Below are 22,353 nucleotides of genomic sequence, written 5' to 3' on the forward strand. Positions count from 1 at the left end.
AGAAAAAACACACTGGAAGTAGGTTAACTGTACTAAAGTAGTGAACGTATATTGTTTATGTTTCCTTGAGTTAAAAGGATTATCTTTCTGGGGACAGGGAGTGACCAAGATGGGTTAGTTGTGTTGTAACTTTAGATAGTCATGTTAAATTAAGCCATGTGGTATGACAGGCTGCAAATTGTTAAGAACAAGTCTAACACCATGCTAGGTGTGAATGAAAGCCTGAGAGTTGCCAATTTGATGTGGTGTTAAGACACCTTTTCTGAAATTGGATCAAAGAGATAAAAAAAGAAAGCTTCACCACCTGAATAATGTATTGGCATTATAAAATTTAAAATAATCTGTTGTGTACCTATCGACTTTTTGTTTTGATCATTTATGTAAAATCTGCTATTAAATATTGGTTCCTCATATTCTAACTACAGGGTTTATTTCCTCACTCCTGTAAACATATTCACTGACATTTACAACTTTTCTCAAACAGGCTCATAAGCAGAGAGCTGTGAGCATACCCTGGCCCTAGAGTGTTGGGACCTTATGAGTCCTCCCCGTCTTCTCACTGTTAATGATGTAGAGTTCTGGCGTGCTCTCCTAGGATGGCTGGGGATTTTTTTTCATGACCCTTGTAATTGTCACTTATATGGCTTTCCTGGGCTACTGATGGCAGTGCAGCAGCTCTCTTTGTTCCTTGGATTGTATTCCTTAGAGTGAAGAGGAGCGGGTATCATCTCTAGCAGGCAATCAGGTCTGAGAGAGACATCCCTCAAGCTTCCTACCACTTCCGAATACCCACTTTTATCTACACAAAACTGAAAGTTAAAAGGCTGAAAATAAGGTGGTTAAATCACTGCAGTGATTTATCTCCTTCTTTTTGTTACTTAAAAGCCAGTTTACCACTCTGTGTGTATGCCCTTGGGTCTGTCAAGCCATGATTTAGAGCTTGGGCCTTCCTCTTAATTCCCTTTACTAAGTTCCAAGCAGTGCATTTTGCTGATTACAATCCAGGCTCAGAGTTCCTGCCACGCCATACTGCCACTCCTGGTTTCTTTTGTGTGTTCTCTAAAAATATTTTATTTTATTTTATTTTATTTTATTTTTTGAGACGGAGTCTTGCTGTGTCACCCAGGCTGGAGTGCAATGGCGCGATCTCAGCTTACTGCAAGCTCTGCCTCCCGGGTTCACGCCATTCTCCTGCCTCAGCCTCCCGAGTAGCTGGACTACAGGCGCTCGTCACCACGCCTGGCTCATTTTTTTGTTTTTTGTATTTTTAGTAGAGACAGGGTTTCACCGTGTTAGCCAGGATGGTCTTGATCTCCTGACCTCGTGATCCGCCCGCCTCGGCCTCCTAAAGTGCTGGGATTACAGGCGTGAGCCACCGCGCCCGGCCTCTAAAAATATTTTAAACAGACATGCTACGCCAAGTGATTGCTAACCTAATGGGAATCAGTTAAAATAGGAGAACATGCAGGTGTATTCACTGCCTGTTCTCTGCTTTCTTACATAATTTATAATGTGTTCCACTCAACTACCTGAGTATTGGTTGGTGACTTCTGAGCCCACTGGAACAGGCGTTCATAAACATTTCCATCATAACAGCCAAGTGCTGAATTTAAACACTCATCGGTGAAGTCAAAAGCATCAGTTAACAGGATGGCATCCTTCCTGGGATAGGAAACAAGAGTTTGTAAGTATTTTAGATTGCTCTTATGAATCAAACTAGTCTTGGATGGTGAATAACAATACCTAATTAGAGGTTGCATGATTATTTGCTTTTCAAACAATTCAGCTTTTTTTTTTTTTTTTTTTTTTTAGTTTTTAGTTTTTAATCAATTATATATGCATAGTATAATAAATGAGTCAAAGAGTTCCTTAAGGCTTGTTTAAAAAAACAGCATATCCGGCCGTGCGCGGTGGCTCACGCCTGTAATCCCAGCACTATGGGAGGCTGAAGCAGGTGGATCATGAGGTCAGGAGATCGAGACCATCCTGGCTAACATGGTGAAACCCCGTCTCTACTAAAAATACAAAAAATTAGCCAGGTGTAGTGGCACGTGCCTGTAGTCCCAGCTACTCAGGAGGCTGAGGCAGGAGAATCACTTGAACCCAGGAGGCGGAGGTTGCAGTGAGTGGAGATCATGCCACTGCACTCCAGCCTGGGCGACAGAGCGAGACTCCTGTCCCAAAATAAATAAATAAATAACCAGCATATTCCTGCCTGATTTCCACTTCTTTCTCCTCAGAAGCAATTTCAATCTTTTTTTTTTTTTTTTGAGATAGTCTCGCTCAGTCGCCCAGGCTGGACTGCAATGGCGCAATCTCGGCTTACTGCAACCTCCACCACCCAGGCTCGAGCCATTCTCCTGCCTTAGCCTCCTGAGTAGTTGGGATTACAGGCGCCCACCACCATGCCCAGCTAATTTTTGTATTTTTAATAGAGATGGGGTTTTACCATGTTGGCCAGGCTGGTCTCGAACTCCTGACCTCAGGTGATCTGCCCACCTCGACCTCCCAAAGTGCTGAGATTACAAGTGTGAGCCACCATGCCCGGCCAACAATTTCAGTCTTTTAGCTGATATTTTTGTATTTATCCAAATGTCAAAATATCTTGTTTATATTGCTGCTTGTTCATGGTTCAGTTTGAGATATAATCTGTTGATTGTTCATTCAAAAGGTAAAGATTTATATTTATCACCCCTCTCTTCACTCCTACCTCCCCCTGTTCCCATTCTTCCTCCTCCTGGCCATCAGGCCTCCCAATATAGTTATAATTTTGGCCAGACCAGTATTTAGTATTGACATCACGATGACTGTGCATCATTAAAGCATTGGAGGTAACTGGGATACTGTATCCAGTGTAATCCTTTCTTGATGATCCCCAATATCATATGAGCCCTACCACCAATTTAATGTCCCCCTTGCCACCTTGTGGACTCACTTCATTCCTTATCCACCTGAAATTCCATGCCCTATTACTCTCTCAAAAATATATTCAACAGGCCAGGTGTGATGGCTCACGCCTGTAGTCCCAGCATTTTGGGAGACTGAGGCAGATGGATCGGCTGAGGTCAGGACTTCGAGACCAGCTGGCCAACATGGCAGAACCCTGTCTGTACTAAAAATACAAAAATTAGCCAGGCGTGGTGGTGTGTGCCTGTAGTCTCAGCTTCCGGGAAGGCTGAGGTGGGAGAACTGCTTGAACCCGGGAGGCAGAGGTTGCAGTGAGCTGAGATCGTGCCACTGCACTCCAGCTTGGGCAACAGAGCATGACTCTCTCTAAAAAAATATATATATATATACACACACACACACTCAACAGTTTTTCTTGCTTTGTCATACCTGTTTAGCAAAATGCATATCTCTTTGTCTTTAATTTTCCACCCACTTTGTGCTACCACCTTTGTAGCTACACATGACTGGAAAAAACAATCATAACTGGTGTAATAATGGCTCAAGTGGGCCCTAATTGCAGCTCAGCAATCGTATTACATTGCTGCATTTACTCATTGTTCATTTACTCTTTCCTTTTCTTAGGTAGTTATTTCATACCATCTCTTTGATCCTCAGATTGACACTATCCACCTTTCCCATCTTTCTTGCCTGGATGGCTTTACATCATATCTCACTGATGAAGTGGAAGCAGTAAGAGAATCCTGTATAATTCCCGCCCTTGCATTTATACATACAATGCCTTCTCTCTTCAGGCTGTCAGCTCAGGCCTCAGTCCCTCCTTGTCTACTAGAGGTCTTTTCCTCTTGCCTACTGGAGAAACAAAATTCTCCTGCCTTTCCCCTACAACATCAAAATTCTCCTCTCAGGGGTAAAAGGTTAGTGGAAATGCCCTTCTTTCTTTTTGCTGTAGGCCTGGCTGGTTGCTGTCAAACTGGGCAAGTTCATGAAACCTGGGAATGTGGTGCTGGTCCTGGCTGGATGCTACTCTGGACACAAAGCCATCATCATGAAGAACATTGATGATGGCACCTCAGTCCATTCTTACAATCATGCTTTGGTAGCTGGAATTAATTGCTATCCTCACAAAGTGACAGCTGCCATAGGCAAGAAGATCTCCAAGAGGTCAAGGATTAAGTCTTTTGCAAAAGCTTATAACTATAATCACCTCATGCCCACAAGGTACTCTGTGGATATGCTCTCGGACAAACTATCATCAACAAGGATCTCTTCAAAGAACTTGCTCTTAAACACAAGGCCTAATGGGAAGCCAAGATCAAGTTCAAAGAAAGGTACAAGGAAAAAAAAATCCCCTCTGTACTGGATCATGTCCATCAGTATACAAACAGACAGTCATTTCTCCCATCTTAAACACAAGCTTTTGACTCTATTTCCTTCTCCATCATCTTGGCCCCCCTTTAGGACAAAACTCTCTGAAAGCGTTACGTGTGTTTATGCTTATGATTTCCAATTTTCACATTCTCTCCTGAACTGGATCTATTCATATTTTTACTCCCACCATTCCACAGAAATAGCTTTTGCCGCGGTTACTTCCTTACTATCTTTCGAGGGTCTCAAGACTCAGTACTTGGGCCTTTTCTCTTCATGCACTCCTTGTGATATTCTTCTCATGGCTTTAAATATCAACCATATGCCAATGACTTCCAAATTTATTCCTCCAGTGTCCCCTGCTTACCAACATCTGTACTTGGATTTCTGACAGGCTCTTCAAAGGTAATGTGTCTGAACCCAAACTCCTGGGCTGCTAGCTCTTTCCTGTCCACCCTGCCACCTGGCCCTCCTGTAGTCTTCCCCATTTATGGTAAATAGCAGCTCTGTCCTTCTGACCAAAAACCTTGATTCTTCTTTTCTTTCTTACCGTACATCTAATCTGTCAGCAAATCCTGTTCTGCCTTCAAGATACATTCAAACTTCAACCACTTCCCACCACTTCCAGCACTATCACTGCTCCAATCCACTATCATCCCTCACTTGGATGATTGCATGAGCCATCCAGCTGATCTCCCTGCTTTTCGCTCTTAGTTCTTAATATAGCAGCTGGAGTGAGCCTTTAAAAATATACATCAGATTCTTTCAGGTTGTGTCTATCCAATGCTCAAAACCCTCCCATTCTATCCAGTGCTCAAAACCTTCGCATTCTCTTAAGTCTTTGCAATGATCTACCTTACTCTCTCTTCCCACCCCCTGCTGTACTCCCTTAACTCTCTGACCTCTGCCCTCATTTTCCACTGCAGTCATGCCCTTCCTGCCCCTGTGGCCTCTTCTGTGTGGATGGATATGCCAAGCACACTCTGGTCTCCAACATTTGTACCATCATGCACTGCATAATGATGTTTTGGTCAATGATGGACCATGTATATCATGGTGGTCCCATGACATTATGATAAAGCTGAAAAATTCCTATTGCTTCATGACTTACATTAGAATTGCCTACAGTATTCAGTACAGCACCGTGCTTTGCAGTGTGAGCCTACGAGCAATAGGCTATACCATTTAGGCTTGTGTAAGTACACTCTGTGATGTTCACATGATGACAGACTCACCTGAAGACACATTTCTCAGAACGGATCCTCCCGTCATTAAGTGATGCATGACTGTATTTATGTTCTGCCTGTAATGTTCTTTCCCTAGCAGCTACAACAGCTTCTCCCTACCTTCTCCCAGGTCTTTCCTTAAATGTCACCCTCCCAGGGAGGTTTTCTCTGGCCTACTTAAAATTGTAGCTCCCCATCCTCCCTACTGACCCCCAGCATTCTTTCCCCCACTTCCTACTATCGTTTCCTTCATCGTAGCTATTATCATTTCACATGGTATACAGTGTGACTTATTTTGTGCATGTGTGTGCCTGTCTCCTCTCCTCTAGTGTGTAGGCATCTGTGACCCTTTTTCATTGAAACTCGTATCCTTCACTTGAGGAATGTTTTCTTGAATTATTTTATTAATGATTCACTTCCTTCTGTTTTCTCTGTCTTCTTTCTAGACCTATTCTTCAGATGATGAACAGCTAAGACTGGTCCTCTTACTTTTTAAAAGTCCTCCTTTTTTTTGTCTTTTTGCTTTCTTGCTGTGAGATTTCTGCAACCTTATCTCCCAGTCCTTACATTGAGTTTTCATTTCCACTATCATTTTTTAATTTCAAGGAGGTCTTTTTTAAGGTTCTCTGAATATTAGTTTTAAATAATGGCATTCAGGTTTTTTTTTTTTATTTTGTGGTTGCAATACTTTCTCTATCACTGTTTTTTTTTTTTTTTTTTTTAAGTTTTCTTCTCCCTGTGGATCCTCTTATGTCCTCTGAATTGCCTTGTTCTTGCTTGTTTTAGTCTCCATCTTTTATGTTAGGGGCATTCTTCAGGTGTTTATTGATCCCTGAGTGTCTGATCATAGCTAAGAGCAAGGCATTAACTAGCTGACTACAAACCTGTGGCTATGCTTGCTAATGTGGGGTTCACTATGGAGTGAAGTGGGTGGACCATTGGGGGACTCTGATGTCAGCGTCTTTAGCTCCTTCTCCTTGGGCTGGCCAGATTCTCCAGAGAAGGATCATCTTATTATCTTCTTGCAGGGTACTAGTCTGGCTGCCAGTTTTTTAGGAACCAGTGGGAAAAAAGGTCTGGGGGAGGGAGGTGTCCACATTTGGCCTATAAAGAACCCTGTTTTCTGAAGGGTAGCCTTATTATCAACTATACCTGATGCTCCCTAGTCCACAGACCCTCTATTTACCCTTCTGCCAGGGCAGAGTCAAGGAAAGTCTTAAAATCACTCACAGAGGCTAGGTGTGTTAGCTCATACATGTAATCCCAGCACTTTGGGAGGCTGAGGTAGGAGGATCCCTTGAGCCCAGGAGTTCAAGACCAGTCTGGACAACATAGAGACAACATCTCTTTCTCTTTGTGGGTTTATGCCTTTAAAAAAATTTCAGTCCATTCACTGATGTTTTAGTAGGGTTTCAGGAAAGAACAAAAGTAAATGCATATGTTTAATCTGTCATCTTTACCTAGAAGTACCCCCAACTGAGGTTTTATGACCGCTTAAACAACTAAAGACTGGGTCAGTTAACATTACAGAGAGCTTGTTCTTGGCATCCTTAGCATACTTTGCCGCCCTTCAGTTTTCGTCTCAGAAATCTTAGGGAGATAGTGACTAATCAAGGCAGGGAACTGTGACACCAAACAGTGATATGCATAGAATCTGTTATGTGCCGAATTACCCTGCAGTAGTAAGGCTACTTAGGAACCATCATGGAAGTAAATCAATTTCTGGGTTTGATGCATGAGTAAGTTGGCAGCTTGCATCAGGGCTGTCTGTCTTGTCTTGAATTGTAAGTTGCTGGAGCCAAGGCAAGCACTTAGAAATGCTGTTTGCAAATTTAAAAAACATGCTTACAGGGTGTTAAGGTGATCTTTTGTATTTTATCATCACCGACAACTGGGGCTAGAACAATTATTTTCAAGTGCTTTTAAATTCTGAGGGTTTCAGACAGATAGACACCCTTGGGCTTGAACTGTGCAGTACTTAATTATGCTCTTAATAGTTTTCACCACTGGATTCCCTGTATTAGGGAAAGTTTAATACCTGGGACATAATTGTGTCAAATGTATTTTTGACAGTTTTTGATGATTTAACTGAACTTTTTTTTTTTTTCTTGAGACGGAGTCTCACTCTTGTCGCCAAGGCTGTAGTGCAGTGGTGCGATCTTGGCTCACTGCAACCTCCGCCTCCCGGGTTCAAGCGATTCTCCTGCTTCAGCCTCCCGAGTTGTTAGGATTACAGGTGCCCGTCACCACACTGAGCTAATTTTTTGCATTTTTAGTAGAGACAGGGTTTTACCATGTTGGCCAGGCTGGCCTCGAACTCCTGACCTCAGGTGATCCACCCACCTTGGCCTCCCAAAGTGCTGGCATTACAGGTGTTAGCCACCATGCCTAATATATATATATATTTATATTTATATTAAATAAATACATATATTTAATTTTAGAGACAGGGTCTTACTATGTTGCCCAAGCTAGTCTTAAACTCTGCCTCAAGTAATCCTCCCACCTTGGCCTCCCAAAGTGCCGGATTACACGTGTGAGCCGCTGCTCCCAGCCTCTTTTTTTCTTTTTGTCAGTCTTGTTGATATGAGAATTGTTGGAGATTCTAGGAGTCACCTCTAACCCTATGCAATAGGCATCATATTTTCTGCCCAGTGAGGTCTCGAAAAGATTATATTCTCAAATTAGTTCATTTTTTTTAACCTTATGGACAATGGTAAATAATTTGGAATGTTTTCTTTTCTTTGCTTTTTTTGAGACAAGGTCTCACTTTCTTGCCTAGGCTGGAGTGCAGTGATGCAATCATAGCTCACTGCAACCTTAACCTCCTGGGATCAATCAATCCTCCTACCTCAGCCTCCCGAGTAGCTGGGACTACAGGTGTGTGCCCAATTCATTTTTTTGTATTTTTTGTAGAGGTGGGGTTTTACCATGTTGCCCAGCCTTTTTTTTCTTTATTGTTTTTATTTCTATTTTTTCTAGGACTCTGATCAGTTTGGGCTTTGGTTTTGATATGTTTTTAAAGCAATTGTTTAGATTATAGAATAACAGTGTGAAAGCACTGCATTAGTATTTCATTGACCCTGCATTAATGCTGCATTTAAAAACTGTGTGTTATTATTTTATAAATGAATATATGAATTACAGAGTTAAAAAAATTTTCCTCTTGAAGCTGAGGGAGGATTAAGGTAAGTTTACTAAACTTGGTAAGAATTTGCTGAAGCACATTTAACAAAGACAAGGATGTGTTTGAAGTAGATAATACCTCAACCTTCACCTTAACATACAGGTGAAGAGCTCATGCCCAGGGGCCAGACCTGAGATTGTACCTGGCCCCTCCTCTGGCTGGTTGACACTGGGCAACTCCCATCAGCCTGAATTTCCTTTCCAATAAAATAAGGAGATTAATAGTACCCATTTCAAAGGGCTGTAAGGATTAAATGAGATGTATGTAAAAGCCTTTGGCGCAGGGCCTGTCACATAAGTGCTCTTTAAAGGTTAGCTATGCCTGGGCACATTGGATCACACCTGTAATCCCAGCACTTTGGGAGGCTGAGGCACGTGGATCACTTGAGGTCAGGAGTTGGAGACCAGCCTGGTCAACATGATGAAACCCCATCTCTACTAAAAATACAAAAAAGCTGGGCATAATGGCAGGCACCTGTAATCCCAGCTACTTGGGAGGCTGAAGCAGGAGAATCACTTGAACCCAGAGGCAGAGGTTGCAGTGAGATGAGATTGTACTACTGCACTTTAGCCTGGGCGACACAGCAAGATCCCGTCTCAAAAAAAAAAAAAAGAAAAAAAAGTTAGCTGTGGTTGAAACTATTATTAGCACATTAGCAACATATCATTCATGTGTAGCATGCTTCATTTTATTCATTTTCCTTAGATACTATTCCTATTTCCTTGACAATGTGAAGAGTTCAACTGAGGCATCTCATTTATTCATAAGTGTTTTTCCCATTTTTTTCTTTCATTAATTCATAATGCTTTGTGCTGATGTAATGATAATAGGGTGTAAACCTCTCCAGGGCTGTTGCTGCTCTGTCCATTAGCAAGGTTTTGGAGTTGGAAGTGACCTGCGAACAAGGGGGTAGGGTTATTCTCTGAAGGCTAACATGGTTTGAAGGCTGTGCCACTCACCGGATCAGGCGGAGCAGGTCCAGGTAGGCTGTTCTTGCCATGTCCACTTGGGCACCAGACAGGAAGGCATCATGGAGAAAGTCACCCGAGTTAGTCAAGATTCCGTGTATGGCATGGAGGTCAGAGAGGCGCTTGAGCACCTGCTGAATCGCTGATTCATTTTCTAGTTTCTCCAGAGCTTCTGTAAAACCCTTCACAGTGACATAGTAGCAGTGCGCCTACAAAGCCACAAAGATATGTTCTCCTGGTTTCTGGTTTTCTACTCCAGAAGTCATCCTGGAAGCTTGGCAAGATGGCTGGAATAAACTTGAGGCAGGATGTGCTTCCCAGCAGGCTGACTTTTCTTCTAGCTCACTCTGGGTCTGATCAAGGCTTTTTGATGTCGTGTGTGTGTGTGTGTGTGTGTGTGTGTGTGTGTGTTGGGGACTGGTGGGCTTTTGAAACATGGCCCTTGTTTTCTTTTGCTTGGAGCAGTTTCAAGTAGGTTGGAAAGTGGAGAGAAAGAATACAGGCACATTGGAGGCTGGCCTGGGGAAGGTAGAGGACAGCACCACTGTTCTTAAGAAAATAGCTATTTTAAGGCTGGGTGCGGTGGCTCACGCCTGTAATCCCAGCACTTTGGGAGGCCAAGGTGGGTGGATCACCTGAGGTCAGGAGTTTGAGACCAGTCTGACCAACATGGCAAAACCCTGTCTCTACTAAAAATGCAAAAATTAGCCAAGCATGGTGGTGCATGCCTGTAATCCCAGCTACTTGGGAGGCTGAGGCAGGACAATCACTTGAACCCAGGAGGCGGAGGTTGCAGTGAACCAAAATCATGCCATTGTACTCTAGCCTGGGCAATAAGAGCGAAACTCCATCTCAAAAAAAAAAAAAAAAAAAAAAAAAGCTATTTGTTGTCTGCAGTGTTCAAGTCAGTGGTGTGTGTGTGTGTGCGCACGCACACATGTGTACACCATGGGGTGAGAAAATAATGGTTCAAGATATATATGAAATTTATCCCAGCTAGAGTATAAACTCCTTAAGGTAAGCAGTGCTGTTATTTAGCTCATATGTAATGGTCTGGCTATGGCAGTTGTCAAAAAAATACTTTAATACCAGCTGGCAAGTGTCCACTGCCATCAACCCTGTGAGAGCCCCTCCTGCCAGATGGACTCCGTCCCGAAGACCCCCTCCTTCTCTCCACAGCCCAGCAACTAAAGGATTAATGCTTGACCCAGCAGGAGGCCTTCAGGACCTTGCTTACCCTAGGGCTGAAGTCCATTTTGATTGGTTAGTGCCTTGTCCTACTGGTTGTAACATATTTTGAACAGACCCCATCTCATCAAGACAAGCACACATAATTATTTTGTCAGGTAGGATATATGAGTTCTATTAGGGAGAGTGAGGAAGACAGAACGTATAAAGCAGTGCTTCTCAATTTTTTTTTTTTTTTTGAGATACAATCTCACTCTGTCACCGAGGCTGAAGTGCAGTGTTGCGATCTTGCCTCACTACAACCTGTGTCCCACTGGGCCCAAGTGATCCTCCTGCCTCAGCCTCCCGAGTAGTTGGGACCACAGGTGCACATCACCATGCCTGGTTTTTTGTTTTTTGGTTTTTTTTGGTATTTTTAGTAGAGATGAGGGTCTTGCTATGTTGCCCAGTCCCGAGCTCAAGTGATCCTCCTTCCTTGGCTTCCCAAAGTGCTGGGATTACAGGCAGAGCCTCTGGGCCTGGCCCCGCTTCTCAGTTTTTTATGTGCACACAGATCACCTGGGGATCTTGTAAAAATGCAGATTCCAGGGCAAGGCCTGAGACTGCATTTCTAACAAGGTCCCCTGTGATGCCCATGCTGCTGTAGTGATTTTCAGTAGCAAGATTTAGAGTGTCTTGGGGGTTTGGCTGGGTGCGGTGGCTCACACCTGTAACGCTAGCACCTTGGGAAACTGAGGTGGGCGGATCACTTGAGGTCAGGAGTTTGAGACTAGCCTGGTCAACATGGTGAAACCCTGTCTCTACAAAAAATACAAAAATTAGCCAGGTGTGGTGGTACACACCTGTAATTCTCACTACTCAGGAGACTGAGGCACGAGAATCGCTTGAACCTGGGAGGTGGAGTTTGCAGTGAGCTGAGACTGTGCCACTGAACTCTAGCCTGGGTGATGGAGTGAGATTCTATCTTAAAAAAAAAGAATGTCGGCCGGGCGTGGTGGCTCAAGCCTGTAATCCCAGCACTTTGGGAGGCTGAGACGGGTGGATCACGAGGTCAGGAGATCGAGACCATCCTGGCTAACACAGTGAAACCCCGTCTCTACTAAAAAATACAAAAAACTAGCCGGGTGAGGTGGTGGGCGCCTGTAGTCCCAGCTACTTGGGAGGCTGAGGCAGGAGAATGGCATGAACCTGGGAGGTGGAGCTTGCAGTAAGCTGAGATCCGGCCATTGCACTCCAGCCTGGGGGACAGAGCGAGACTCCGTCTCAAAAAAAAAAAAAAAAAAAAGAATGTCTTGGGGGTTCAAAAGAATTCACCCAGTGGGACATGAGTTGGGGGAAAGGTCATTCCAGGCAGGGAGAACCTTATGTGCAAAAAGTTGTACATTCAGGAAGCTGCAGGCAATTTAATGAGGCTGAAGTGTGGTGGTATAATGAGGTGATGATGGGGAACCATGGAGGTTAGGGTGGACTCATACCTGGGGCTCAGGTCAGTGAAGGGCTGTGAAGAACATGGTCGGAATTTGTTCTGTGGGACCGGGAGTCTTTAGCTGCGCAGTGACCCGATCCATTTTCTCACTTGGAAAGAACCTGTGTTTCCTAGGGGGCCCTCACACAGGTGCTGACAACTCCACTTTGCCATTCAGACATGGTGTGCTCACAGCCATGCTGGACTTGCAGCATTTGGCTGTGGAAGGTCAGCAGATGTGCTGTGTTGCCTCTGGGGCTCCAGTAGCCTTTGTTGCTCAGACTGGGTCCAGCTTGGCAGAACTGCAGACCCACACTCCTTTTCCTGTCCTAATCTGAGAGCTGCATCCTCAAATGCTTAAGGCTCTCAGTTGAGGAGTGGAGTGATGGAGAGCTGCCCAACGGCCTGGGCCTCTGCCTTAAAAAGCAGGATGAGGATCAGAGACAGAGGTGACCTCTACGCTTTGGGGAAGGGCTGAGCCGAACTTTGGTCCCACGCTCTGAGCACAGTGAACATTATTTACATTGTGTGTGTTGGTTTAAATCTTGCCTCCTGTCTAATTTGGGGGTGGGGGTGGGATATATGCACTTATGTGCTAGCTGCCTCTCTTTAAGTTTTACTCATTTAATCTTTATCAGAGTCCTACAAAGTAGGTACTGTTATTAGCTCTATCTTGCAGATGAAGAGACTGAGGCTCTGAAATATTAAGTTTCTTCCCCAAGGTCATGGCTAGGAAGTGGTAGCAGTGAGATCCACACCAGGGCTGTATTCCTAACCCTGTGTGGCCAAAGCCACAGGAGACTGAGGCTGGATTATAATGAGGCCAGCATTTGTTCCAGTGGTCCTGGAGACTGACATCTCTTCTGGTCAGAGTCTGCATTATCGGACCACAGCCTGACAGAGCCTAAAGGGCTCTCCCATGCCCCTTTGTCTACAGACAGGGAAGTTAAAGCCCAGAGAAGGAAGGGGCTGCTTGAGGTCACACAGAGCTGGGACCAGAATTTAGCCCATGGCTCCCCCTTGTCTACTCTTCTGTCAGTATCATCCCCGCTTCCCCCAAGTTGCAGTTATCTCTACCTGCACATTTATGGTTTCCAGATGGGGCCCAGTTGGGTGCTGAAGCTTTCTGTAGACTAAATAACCCCGCAAAGCACAGAGAGTACAGAAAGCCCTATCCATTATGACCCTGGAGACTCAGCTGGGGCACCACCTCCCCAGGAAGCTGTCAGGGACGTGTTCTTCCCTCACAGGCTGGCTGGCTATCACCCTCCATCCCCCCAGAGTTTGTTGCTCACCTCAGTCACTCATCACACCCTTGGTGGTGTGGGAAGGGAAAGCATCTGGACTCAGCTATTTTCTACCTCTGGGACCTAACTCCTGAGTTCTCTTTCCTTACTCTTGAAGTGGAGATAATGTCAGTCTCCCTCCCAGGGCTGTGTGGATTAAATGAAGTAACCCTGGCAAGCAGCATCTGGTCCATTTGAAGGCAGGCCATAGGTTTGGAAAATGGATGAGTGGATAATGGGCAGCTGTGGTTCCTGTTTTGGTGATCCAGTGAAAGCAGGAAGCCTTGGCTCACCCTCTGTGTTGACAAGACAGTTAGCACAGCAGGGGGTGCCCCTGCTGTAGGCTGAATAGAACTGAGGGCTGCAGAGGTAATCCCAGAACCGGCGGTGTGGTGGAGGTGGTGGGTCACGTGGTGGTACTCAACGTCCAGCCTGCCCCACCAACCCTGTCCCAGGAGGGCCTCTGCAGCCCTTCAGGGCTCTCCTGTTCCAAGGCTGCCATTTTCTGGGTCTGAGGCCTGAGCATTGGTGTGATCACTTTAATTTTCCAGTTATTGGCAGTGCCAGAGTCCCAGCTGCCTAAGCTAGAACTCAGGAGTTGTTCTTACCTCTTTCCCACCCCAGCACTCAGAGGCTTGTCGTCGCTGCCTTCTTCCCCCTTAGTATCTCTGATCTCCCCACTTGTCTCCAGGCCTTCTGCCATGCTCATGGTCAGGACCACCCTCAGTCTTGGCCCAGACTTGCTCCTTTCTTTCTTTTTTTTTTTTTTTTTTTTTTTTTTGAGAGGGAGTCTCGCGCTGTCGCCCAGGCTGGAGTGCAGTGGCCGGATCTCAGCTCATTGCAAGCTCCGCCTCCCGGGTTTGCGCCATTCTCCTGCCTCCGCCTCCCAAGTCGCTGGGACTACAGGCGCCCGCCACCTCGCCCGGCTATTTTTTTGTATTTTTTAGTAGAGACGGGGTTTCACTGTGTTAGCCAAGATGGTCTCGATCTCCTGACCTCGTGATCCGCCCGTCTCGGCCTCCCAAAGTGCTGGGATTACAGGCTTGAGCCACCGCGCCCGGCCAGACTTGCTCCTTTCTAACTTGCTCCCTTTCATTCCACCCCGGGCAACCTGCATGATTCTTCTAGAATGAAACTGATCACTTTACTCCACCTCCAAACAAACTCAGCAAAGGCATTGCAATGAAAACAAAACCCCAACTTTTCACAGTGGTGCAAAAGGTCAGAGGCCTTGCCTGTCTCCCCTTCTCCCCTTGTCTCAGTCCTCCTCCTTAGGTACTCCTTGAGAGACTTGCACTTCCTCCCAAGCACACCAGGATTCTTCTTGCTGACTCCTTTTGCACGCGCAGCTCCCTTTGCCTGGAAACTTTTCTCTCCAAAGCTGCCACCCCACCCTTTAGCTGGCTAATTTCAGCTTATCCTTGAAGTTGCCGCTTCTTTTGGGAAGCCTTTCTGACTCCTCCAGGTGGGCAGAAATGTGCCTGCTCTGGGATTCCGTAGCAGCCTGTATTGCCATGTCATGGTGCTTCCTTGATTGTAGCTGTGCATGGGCAGTGGCTTCACTGTTGAGCACCCACCTCAGTGCCCAGTGCAGAGTGGGTGCTCAAATATTTGCCGACTGACTATGAATTATGCACAAACACAAAACAAGTAGAAATTGAATCAGACATCCAAGGATTGCCTGTGGGGCTAAGGGGAGACTTGACCTGCTTTTCTATCTGGGAGGAAATATTTGAACAACCTGAAGCAAATCCAATAACACTGCCTCATTACCTTTTCCCCTAAGAGCTGCCAGCAAGATTGCTTTGGAGTTAAGTCCTTTAATTAAAATACCCTGGACTAAAGCCTTGGAAGTGAAATGAGGGCAGCAGCCGCTGAGGCAGAGTTGGGGAATAGTGGCAGAGCCCGGATTTTCCCAGCAGGGTAGCCTGCCTGGGAAACAAAACGATCCCTTTCAGCTTCAGCTGGCGGGCGCTCACCTTAGCAGCCTGGAGGTGTATGACAGTGGTCTGGTTCCAGGCCTCGTGCTGGTCAGCTCCGGATTGCGTCAGGGTCTGTAAATGGTGCACTGAGTCCTTTATCAGTCTGAAGGCCAAAGCAAAAAAGGTTCAGCTTCCTGACTGAGTGGAAAAGACAACTGATGGGCTTCCTGTGGTCCCTCAGAAGTAGAAATAATGCCTGTTTATTGACCACTTATGTGCTATAAAGCTAAATGATTGATACTCATTATCTCTTTAACTCTTTTAAGGGCAGGCACCCCCCAGTTTGCTATGGGGAAAACTGAGGCCCAGAGAGGTTAACTAATTTGTCCAGGGTCACACAGCTAGTAAGGAGTAGAGCCAGGATTTTGACTTGTTGTTAATCGCCATGTTATAAAGCCTCAGGGCCACAGGCCAGGAGCTGTGCCCTATTTCTAATGCAGATTCCAGCCTGACACCAGTATGTTCAGGCCTTTTTGTTGACTCTCATCCTATGGCCTGAGCAAGGAGAATGGTTTTTCTGTAAAGGCTACAGAGGCCCGTCAGTCACCTAGCCTGCTGCAGGTTCTACCCACGGGACCTAAAAACAAAAACAGAAAACCAACCTTTGTCCTGAAAACCACTAAATTAGTCATTTGCCATTTTATTAACCTTTAATCCCTTCTTATTTTCTGTTTCCTGCCCGTCCATCCATGACCCTTGGAATCTGTGTGTAAAGCAAACTGTTTATTAGGCAATATGTTTTTTGCTTTGTCAGGGAATAGATAAGCAGATGTCACATTGAATTTCAAGCAAGGAGAAATATCATGACACTTTAATTACCTTGAGCAGCCTTATTTTCCCCTCCTCAAATCTCCCATTTGAAATGTTAGCTCTGTGAGGTCTGGGGTGTTTATCAGGCCTATTTACTGATAGGCCCCTAATGCCTGGAACAGTGCCTGCCATATTATAGGCAGTTAATAAATATTTTTGGAATAAATAAATGAATGTTCCAAGTTGCTTATGATCTTGAAATAACTATTAACCATCCCTGGGACCACAGGTTGGGATATAAGGCCTCTTATTATATACTGAAAACATGTTTTTCCAGTTTGTTTTTGGTGTTTCATTTTTATTTTTTTATTAAATTTTTTCTATGTTTGGTAGAGATGGAGTTTCACCATGTTGCCCAAGCTGGTCTCAAACTCCTGAGCTCAAGCAATCCTCCCACCTCGACCTCCCAAAGTGCTGGAATTACTGGTGTGAGCCACCATGCCCAGCCTGTTTTTGGTGTTTTAATTTGGGGCAAGGTTCAGAAGTTTCCTTTTTAGGTAATTAAACCTCCATCTTTTCCACGGTGGTATCTGTGTTTGGTCAGGACCTCTCTGTTCCCAGCCCCTGGCATATTTAGTCATTCCTAACACAGAGTAGGTACTGAACAGTATTTGTTGAATGACAGAATGGATGAGTCCTTGGCTTTGTCCATGTTCCCTGGAGCCTACTAGACCCTGGAAATAAGTGAATTCTATTCTGTGGTGTTGTCATATTTTCAAAAATTATTTTTAGATTATGGGATATTTCAAACATACAAGTGAGTATTGCTTTATTTATTGATATTTGCATATCAATACATTTGTAGTATTTACATGTGGTACATTCCTTATATTGCAAATCACCATAGGACCCTAGAGATTCAAAAAATATCTCACAGTAGTAGAAGGACATCACACTTCTGGGCCACCAGAGGTGGCCAGGATGGGGAAGTGATGGGGATCCATGGCTTCTACTACTGTGACCAGGATGGGGAAGTGATGGGGATCCATGGCTGATGCGGGGGACTTCCCCTCTCTCTCCCATGGTGGCAGGGACTGAGAGGATGGGGGAGGCTAGGCATGGGGTGGCTTTTTAGAACTGAATCCACGAATGTCCACCCAACCAATCCAAAGGCCCTAGTGTGGCATGGAGCCTGTCCCCAGGTGGGATGGCTGCTTTCTCAGCACTGGCTTACCTTGCTGCCACGTGTGCCCAGGCTGTGGTGTAGAGCTCTGGGCAGAGGAAGTCGGCTGCCCTCTGGGCTGGACACCTGGCCAGGTCAGGTGTGGCGAGATACGCGACAGATGGAGGGAGAGATCTCTGTGGCGTGGAGCCAGGGGACATCTGAGTCTGCAGGTAGCTCTTCACCAGAAACCTGGGGCGTGGAAGGGGAGGCAGGTGAGAGGGCAGAGACTCTGCAGGACAGCCCAGCACCCCTCACTCCCAGAGGCAGGCGAGTTCATGCTGGGTTCCAGCCTTCCCGTGGGAGAGCCGGGTCACCGGGCCTCCACCTGGCCTCCCTCCTGAGGATTCCCCCTTGGGCCATCCTGCCTCGAGGCCTGCAGTCAGGCACACCCCGGGAAACTGTAGAGCCGGGCCAGACACTCTCAGATCCTGAACATAAACCCTTCTGTGATCTGAGCAAACAGAATTTTCCATCAGAATACTGCGATTTTGGGATTTATAATGACTTGTACAGTGACTGGGTGCAAATTAAATTTTCTTAGCTGAAAAAAGAAGGATAGAGGCAAGCATGCTAACAGGAGTAGGAGGATTATAGGTGACTCTCAACTGCTGCTTTAGGATAATCCAGTGGTTACAGGTTCTGGGCTTAGACAGCCCTGGATTCCCATACAGCCTCGCTGAGACCTGTATGATGAACGAAGCATCACCTCCCAAGTCATGGTTTCTCTGGCTCTAGGTGGGAGGACAGTTCTCATCTGATTGAGGGTTTGTGAAACGGAATGAGATGATATTTGTAGAGTGCTTAGCACAGTGCAGAGTACATAATATGTGCTATTGTATTCCTTTTCTAATTTGGAAAAAAATCAAGGGACGTTATATATTTTTAAAAACACAATAAATGTTGTTTTTTATATTTGCCAGTGAACTTCTTTCTCCTTTCATAGGGAAGCATTTGCCCTGTTTGGTCACCTGAGAGTAGGTGAGGATGAGGCTCTGTCAGCCTCCAGGGTCCACAGACCTAAGAGGGATGAAAAGAAATAACTTGTGTGGAGGAGGCTGACTTGGCCATTGCTTGGAGCCTCTGTGTGCAGGCTCTGCACCAAGCCTAGGCGATGCTAAAGCGAGCAAGATAGGGGTAGTCCCTGCCCTCAGGGAGCTCCTAGTCTAGTTGGCGAGTAGAGCTAAAAAGGTGAACAAAAAAATGAGACAACGATAGATTGTAAAACTGCTCCAAAGGAAACAAGGCCATGTTGGGTGGGAGGGGATCAAATGCAAAGGCCTCCTGGACAGAAAGAGGTGTGTGGCTGGCAGAAGTGAGCAGAGGTGGCTGGGTGTGGTGGCTTATGCCTGTAATCCCAGCACTTTGGGAGACTAAGGCAGGTGGATCACCTAAGGTCAGGAGTTGGAGAGCAGCCTGGCCAACATGGAGAAACTCCATCTCTACTAAAAATACAAAAATTAGCTGGGCATGGTGGTGTGTAATCCCAGCTACTGCGGAGTTTGAGACAGGAGAATTGCTTGAACCCGGGAGGCGGAGGTTGCAGTGAGCCGAGATTGCACCACTGCACTCCAGCCTGGGTGACAGAGTGAGACTCCATCACAAAAAAAAAAAAAAAAAAAAAAAAAAAAAAAAAAAAAAGAAAACAGAAAGAAGTGAGCAGAGGCAGGAGGTGGTGAGAGCATCATGGACAGGGAGTCAGGGGTCAGGTCACACAGACCTTGCAGGCCACAGCATAGAATATGTCATTTTCCTATGAGCACTGGGAAGCCATTGAAGAATTTCAAACCAGAGAAAGATGTGATCTTCCCTAGGCTCTGAAAAGATCCCTCCGGCTGCCTGTGGAGAAGCGGGACAGGACAGAAGCAAGAGACCAGGGAGGGGTCTGAGGCTGTGGTGGAGGTGAGAGAAGATGGTGGTCTAGAAGTGGATAGATGAGTCATACTGGGGAATTGGACAGCTCCCAAGTGGCACTTCCCAAAGCCTGCTCCCTTTATGGGCATCAGACGGAACCCTCCACCCAACAAGCTTGGTGGGTCCCCAAGGGCTTGGGCAAAGGCCTGGGTCAGCCTGGACCTTACCTGGCCACCTGCAGGTAGAGCACTGTGTTCTCACCCTCATAGGTGCAGGAGGCCGACAATTTGGTGACCAGTGATGGCAGGCCACTCAGCTTTGAGTAGCCGTGTCCGCCACAGGCCCTGCGGCACATCTCAGCTCCCTGAGTGCAGAATTCCGACATCATGGCCTTCATGCCTGTGCTCAGTGCGTGGAGCTGTGAGAACATGGAGGGGGGGTTGGGGGGTGTAAAGGGGCCTCTACCATGGGGACCAACCCTGTGCACCACTTACTGAGCATCTACTGCATGCCCAGCTCAGCTCCGAGGTAAGAAGTGTTTCTTCTGCTCACAACTTTGTGAATGAGAAGGCGGGTAGTCAGCTTATGTGACTCACCCAGAGGCACACAATTAGGCAGTATAGCTGTAGGGGCATAAGAGCAAAGGAAAACCTGGCCTGGCCAGTGTCTCCAGGATTGGGAAGAGGGTGCTGCCTGGATGGGGCCCACAAGCCTCCAGGAGTTACAGATTTTGCTGGCATGGGTTTTAGAAAGCCCGCCTGTGAGGACGGGTGTCCACTGTAAGCCCACTTACTGGGTTGTTGGAGGGTGACAGGGTCTGAATGTGTCCACCTAAAATTCTTATTTAGAAATCCTAGTCCCCAAGGGTTAGGGCTAGGATTAGGAGGTATTGATGATTAGGAGCTAGGAATAGGAGGTATTATGATGGTAGTAGGAGGTGGGGCCTTCTGGAGGTGACCAGGTCATGAGGGTGTAGCCTTCGTGAATGGGATCAGTACCCTCATGACAGAGGCCGCTTCTGGCTGGGTGTGGTGGCTCACACCTGCAATCCCAGCACTGTGGGAGGCCGAGGCAGGTGGATCACGAGGTGAGGAAATCGAGACCATCCTGGCCAATACAGTGAAACCCCGTCTCTACTAAAAATACAAAAATTAGCCGGGCATGGTGGCGGGCACCTGTAATCCCACCTACTCAGGAGGCTGAGGCAGGAGAATCTCTTGAACCCGGGAGGCGGAGGTTGTGGTGAGCCGAGATTGCACCACTGCACGCCAGCCTGGGTGACAGAGTGAAGCTCTGTCTCAGGAAAAAAATAAAATAAAACAAAAAGAAAGAAAGAGGTTGCTTCTACCATACGAGGGCACAGCAAAAAGACAGCAGTCCATGAACCAGGAAGCAGGCCCTCACCTGACACCAAATGCACTAATGCCTTGACCTTGGACTTCCCAGCCTCCAGAACTGTGAGAAATAAATTTGTTTTTCTTTTTTGAGACAGGGTCTCACTCTGCTGCTCAGGCTGGACTGGATGGAGTGCAGTGGCACAATCACAGCTCCTGCATCCTTGAACTCCTGGGCCCAAGGAATCCTCCCACCTCAGCCTCCAAAGTAGTAGTTGGGACTACAGGTGTGTGCTACCACAACTGACTAATTTTTCAATTTTTTTTTTTTTTGTGGAGATGGGGGTTTCACCATCCTGCTCAGGCTGGTCTTAAACTCCTGGGCTCAAGCAATCTTTCTGCCCTGGCCTTCCAAAGTGCTGAGATTACAGGTGTGAGTCACCATGCTGGGCCAGTTTCTGTTGTTTATAAACCACCGCTTTATGGTATTTTGTTACAGCAGCCTCAACAGAGAGAGAGGCTGCCAGGCAGCAGGCCTAGTTTGAGATTTTGGTTCTTGAAGCCCCTGCCTATCTTTGGAGTTTTCAAGTCCTTGGGAGGAAAGTTGTGTCCCCTGATCTCTCTGTGCCTCAATTGCAGCTGAAAGGGTTAATGAGCAGGGCTTATAAAGCATGGTGCCTGGACAGACTGAATCTTACTGTATATGTAAGATTTACTTGAGACCTGTGAGCCAGATGTGTTTAGGAATCAGAGTAACTTTTGAATTGTAGAGAGGCCAAGTGGCATTGAAGGTACATTTTATATAATAGCCCAGTGGGGTTTGGGGCGGCTTTAGGGATTAAACACATTAATAATTTTCCCGCAAAATGTATTCACACTCAGAAGGATAAATCAGGTCAGTTCAGGTCAAACTGTGCCACCAAATGAGTTCCAAACGACTGTTTTTCAGAGCTTTTTGTGTTTCAAATACACATCGGGGTTGTGGACTTGTGTTCTCTACACTAGATGTGATTGTTTTCTCTTAGCATGTTTGTAGCTCTCTGGGGGCCAGTTGTGGGTAAATTTATATATCAGGGTGCCATTCACCCAGACGCCCTGGGATGCTGAAAGCTGGGAGGGGTGGGGGTGGGGAGTGCCCGCGGGGATGGGGCTGTGGCTGTTCCCCAGTGAGTGGAGCAATCTTAGCTGCCCTCCCAGCGCCTGCCCCTCTGCGGACAGCAGGTACCTCAGGCAGCAAGCTGAAGTCTCTGTTCAGAATGGCAGTGTAGGCGTGCTGGAAGAACTCCAAGAGGCTGACTGCCAGGAAATGGAAGGCATAACTGATGGCCAGCTGAGGAAAGAGTTTCTGCTGCTGCGTCTGGTAGTCCAGGACCTTTGCCTCTGGGTCACTGAAGGGAAAAGAACCGGAAGATTTAATCACTACGTGCCATGTCCGCCTTCCCCTATCCCTGACACCATAAAAACCTTAAAAACAGACAGTTCCTTAGAACTCATTGCAGAACTTGAGCTGACACGAGGCTGTTGATAATCCTTTAAAAATCCCATCTAACATGAACATCCATCCACACATTTCACTGCAGGAATATTGACACGTTTGTTGGTGGGTACTGCCTCTT

The 22,353-nt window shown here is 46.3% G+C and overlaps 2 protein-coding genes across 4 annotated transcripts in view; both read right to left on the reverse strand.

Annotated features, from left to right (window-relative positions):
• The window catches only part of PDHB (pyruvate dehydrogenase E1 subunit beta), a 171,109-nt gene that overhangs the window by 92,139 nt on the left and 56,617 nt on the right, over positions 1-22,353 (reverse strand). The window lies entirely within an intron of this gene.
• The window catches only part of ACOX2 (acyl-CoA oxidase 2), a 32,927-nt gene that overhangs the window by 2,519 nt on the left and 8,055 nt on the right, over positions 1-22,353 (reverse strand). For 2 of the 3 annotated variants that reach the window (XM_050781232.1, XM_050781231.1), the window contains exons 9-14: positions 21,963-22,125; positions 19,631-19,821; positions 17,562-17,741; positions 15,575-15,680; positions 9,648-9,865; positions 1,530-1,662 (exon numbers count right to left, since the gene is read on the reverse strand). In XM_050781232.1, coding sequence (XP_050637189.1) covers positions 1,530-1,662; positions 9,648-9,865; positions 15,575-15,680; positions 17,562-17,741; positions 19,631-19,821; positions 21,963-22,125 — 991 coding nt within the window. The remainder of the gene's footprint in view (positions 1-1,529; positions 1,663-9,647; positions 9,866-15,574; positions 15,681-17,561; positions 17,742-19,630; positions 19,822-21,962; positions 22,126-22,353) is intronic. The other variant, XM_050781234.1, reaches the window with a different exon arrangement.

The sequence above is a fragment of the Macaca thibetana genome, chromosome 2 (assembly GCF_024542745.1).
Source record: "Macaca thibetana thibetana isolate TM-01 chromosome 2, ASM2454274v1, whole genome shotgun sequence".
NCBI lineage: Eukaryota > Metazoa > Chordata > Mammalia > Primates > Cercopithecidae > Macaca > Macaca thibetana.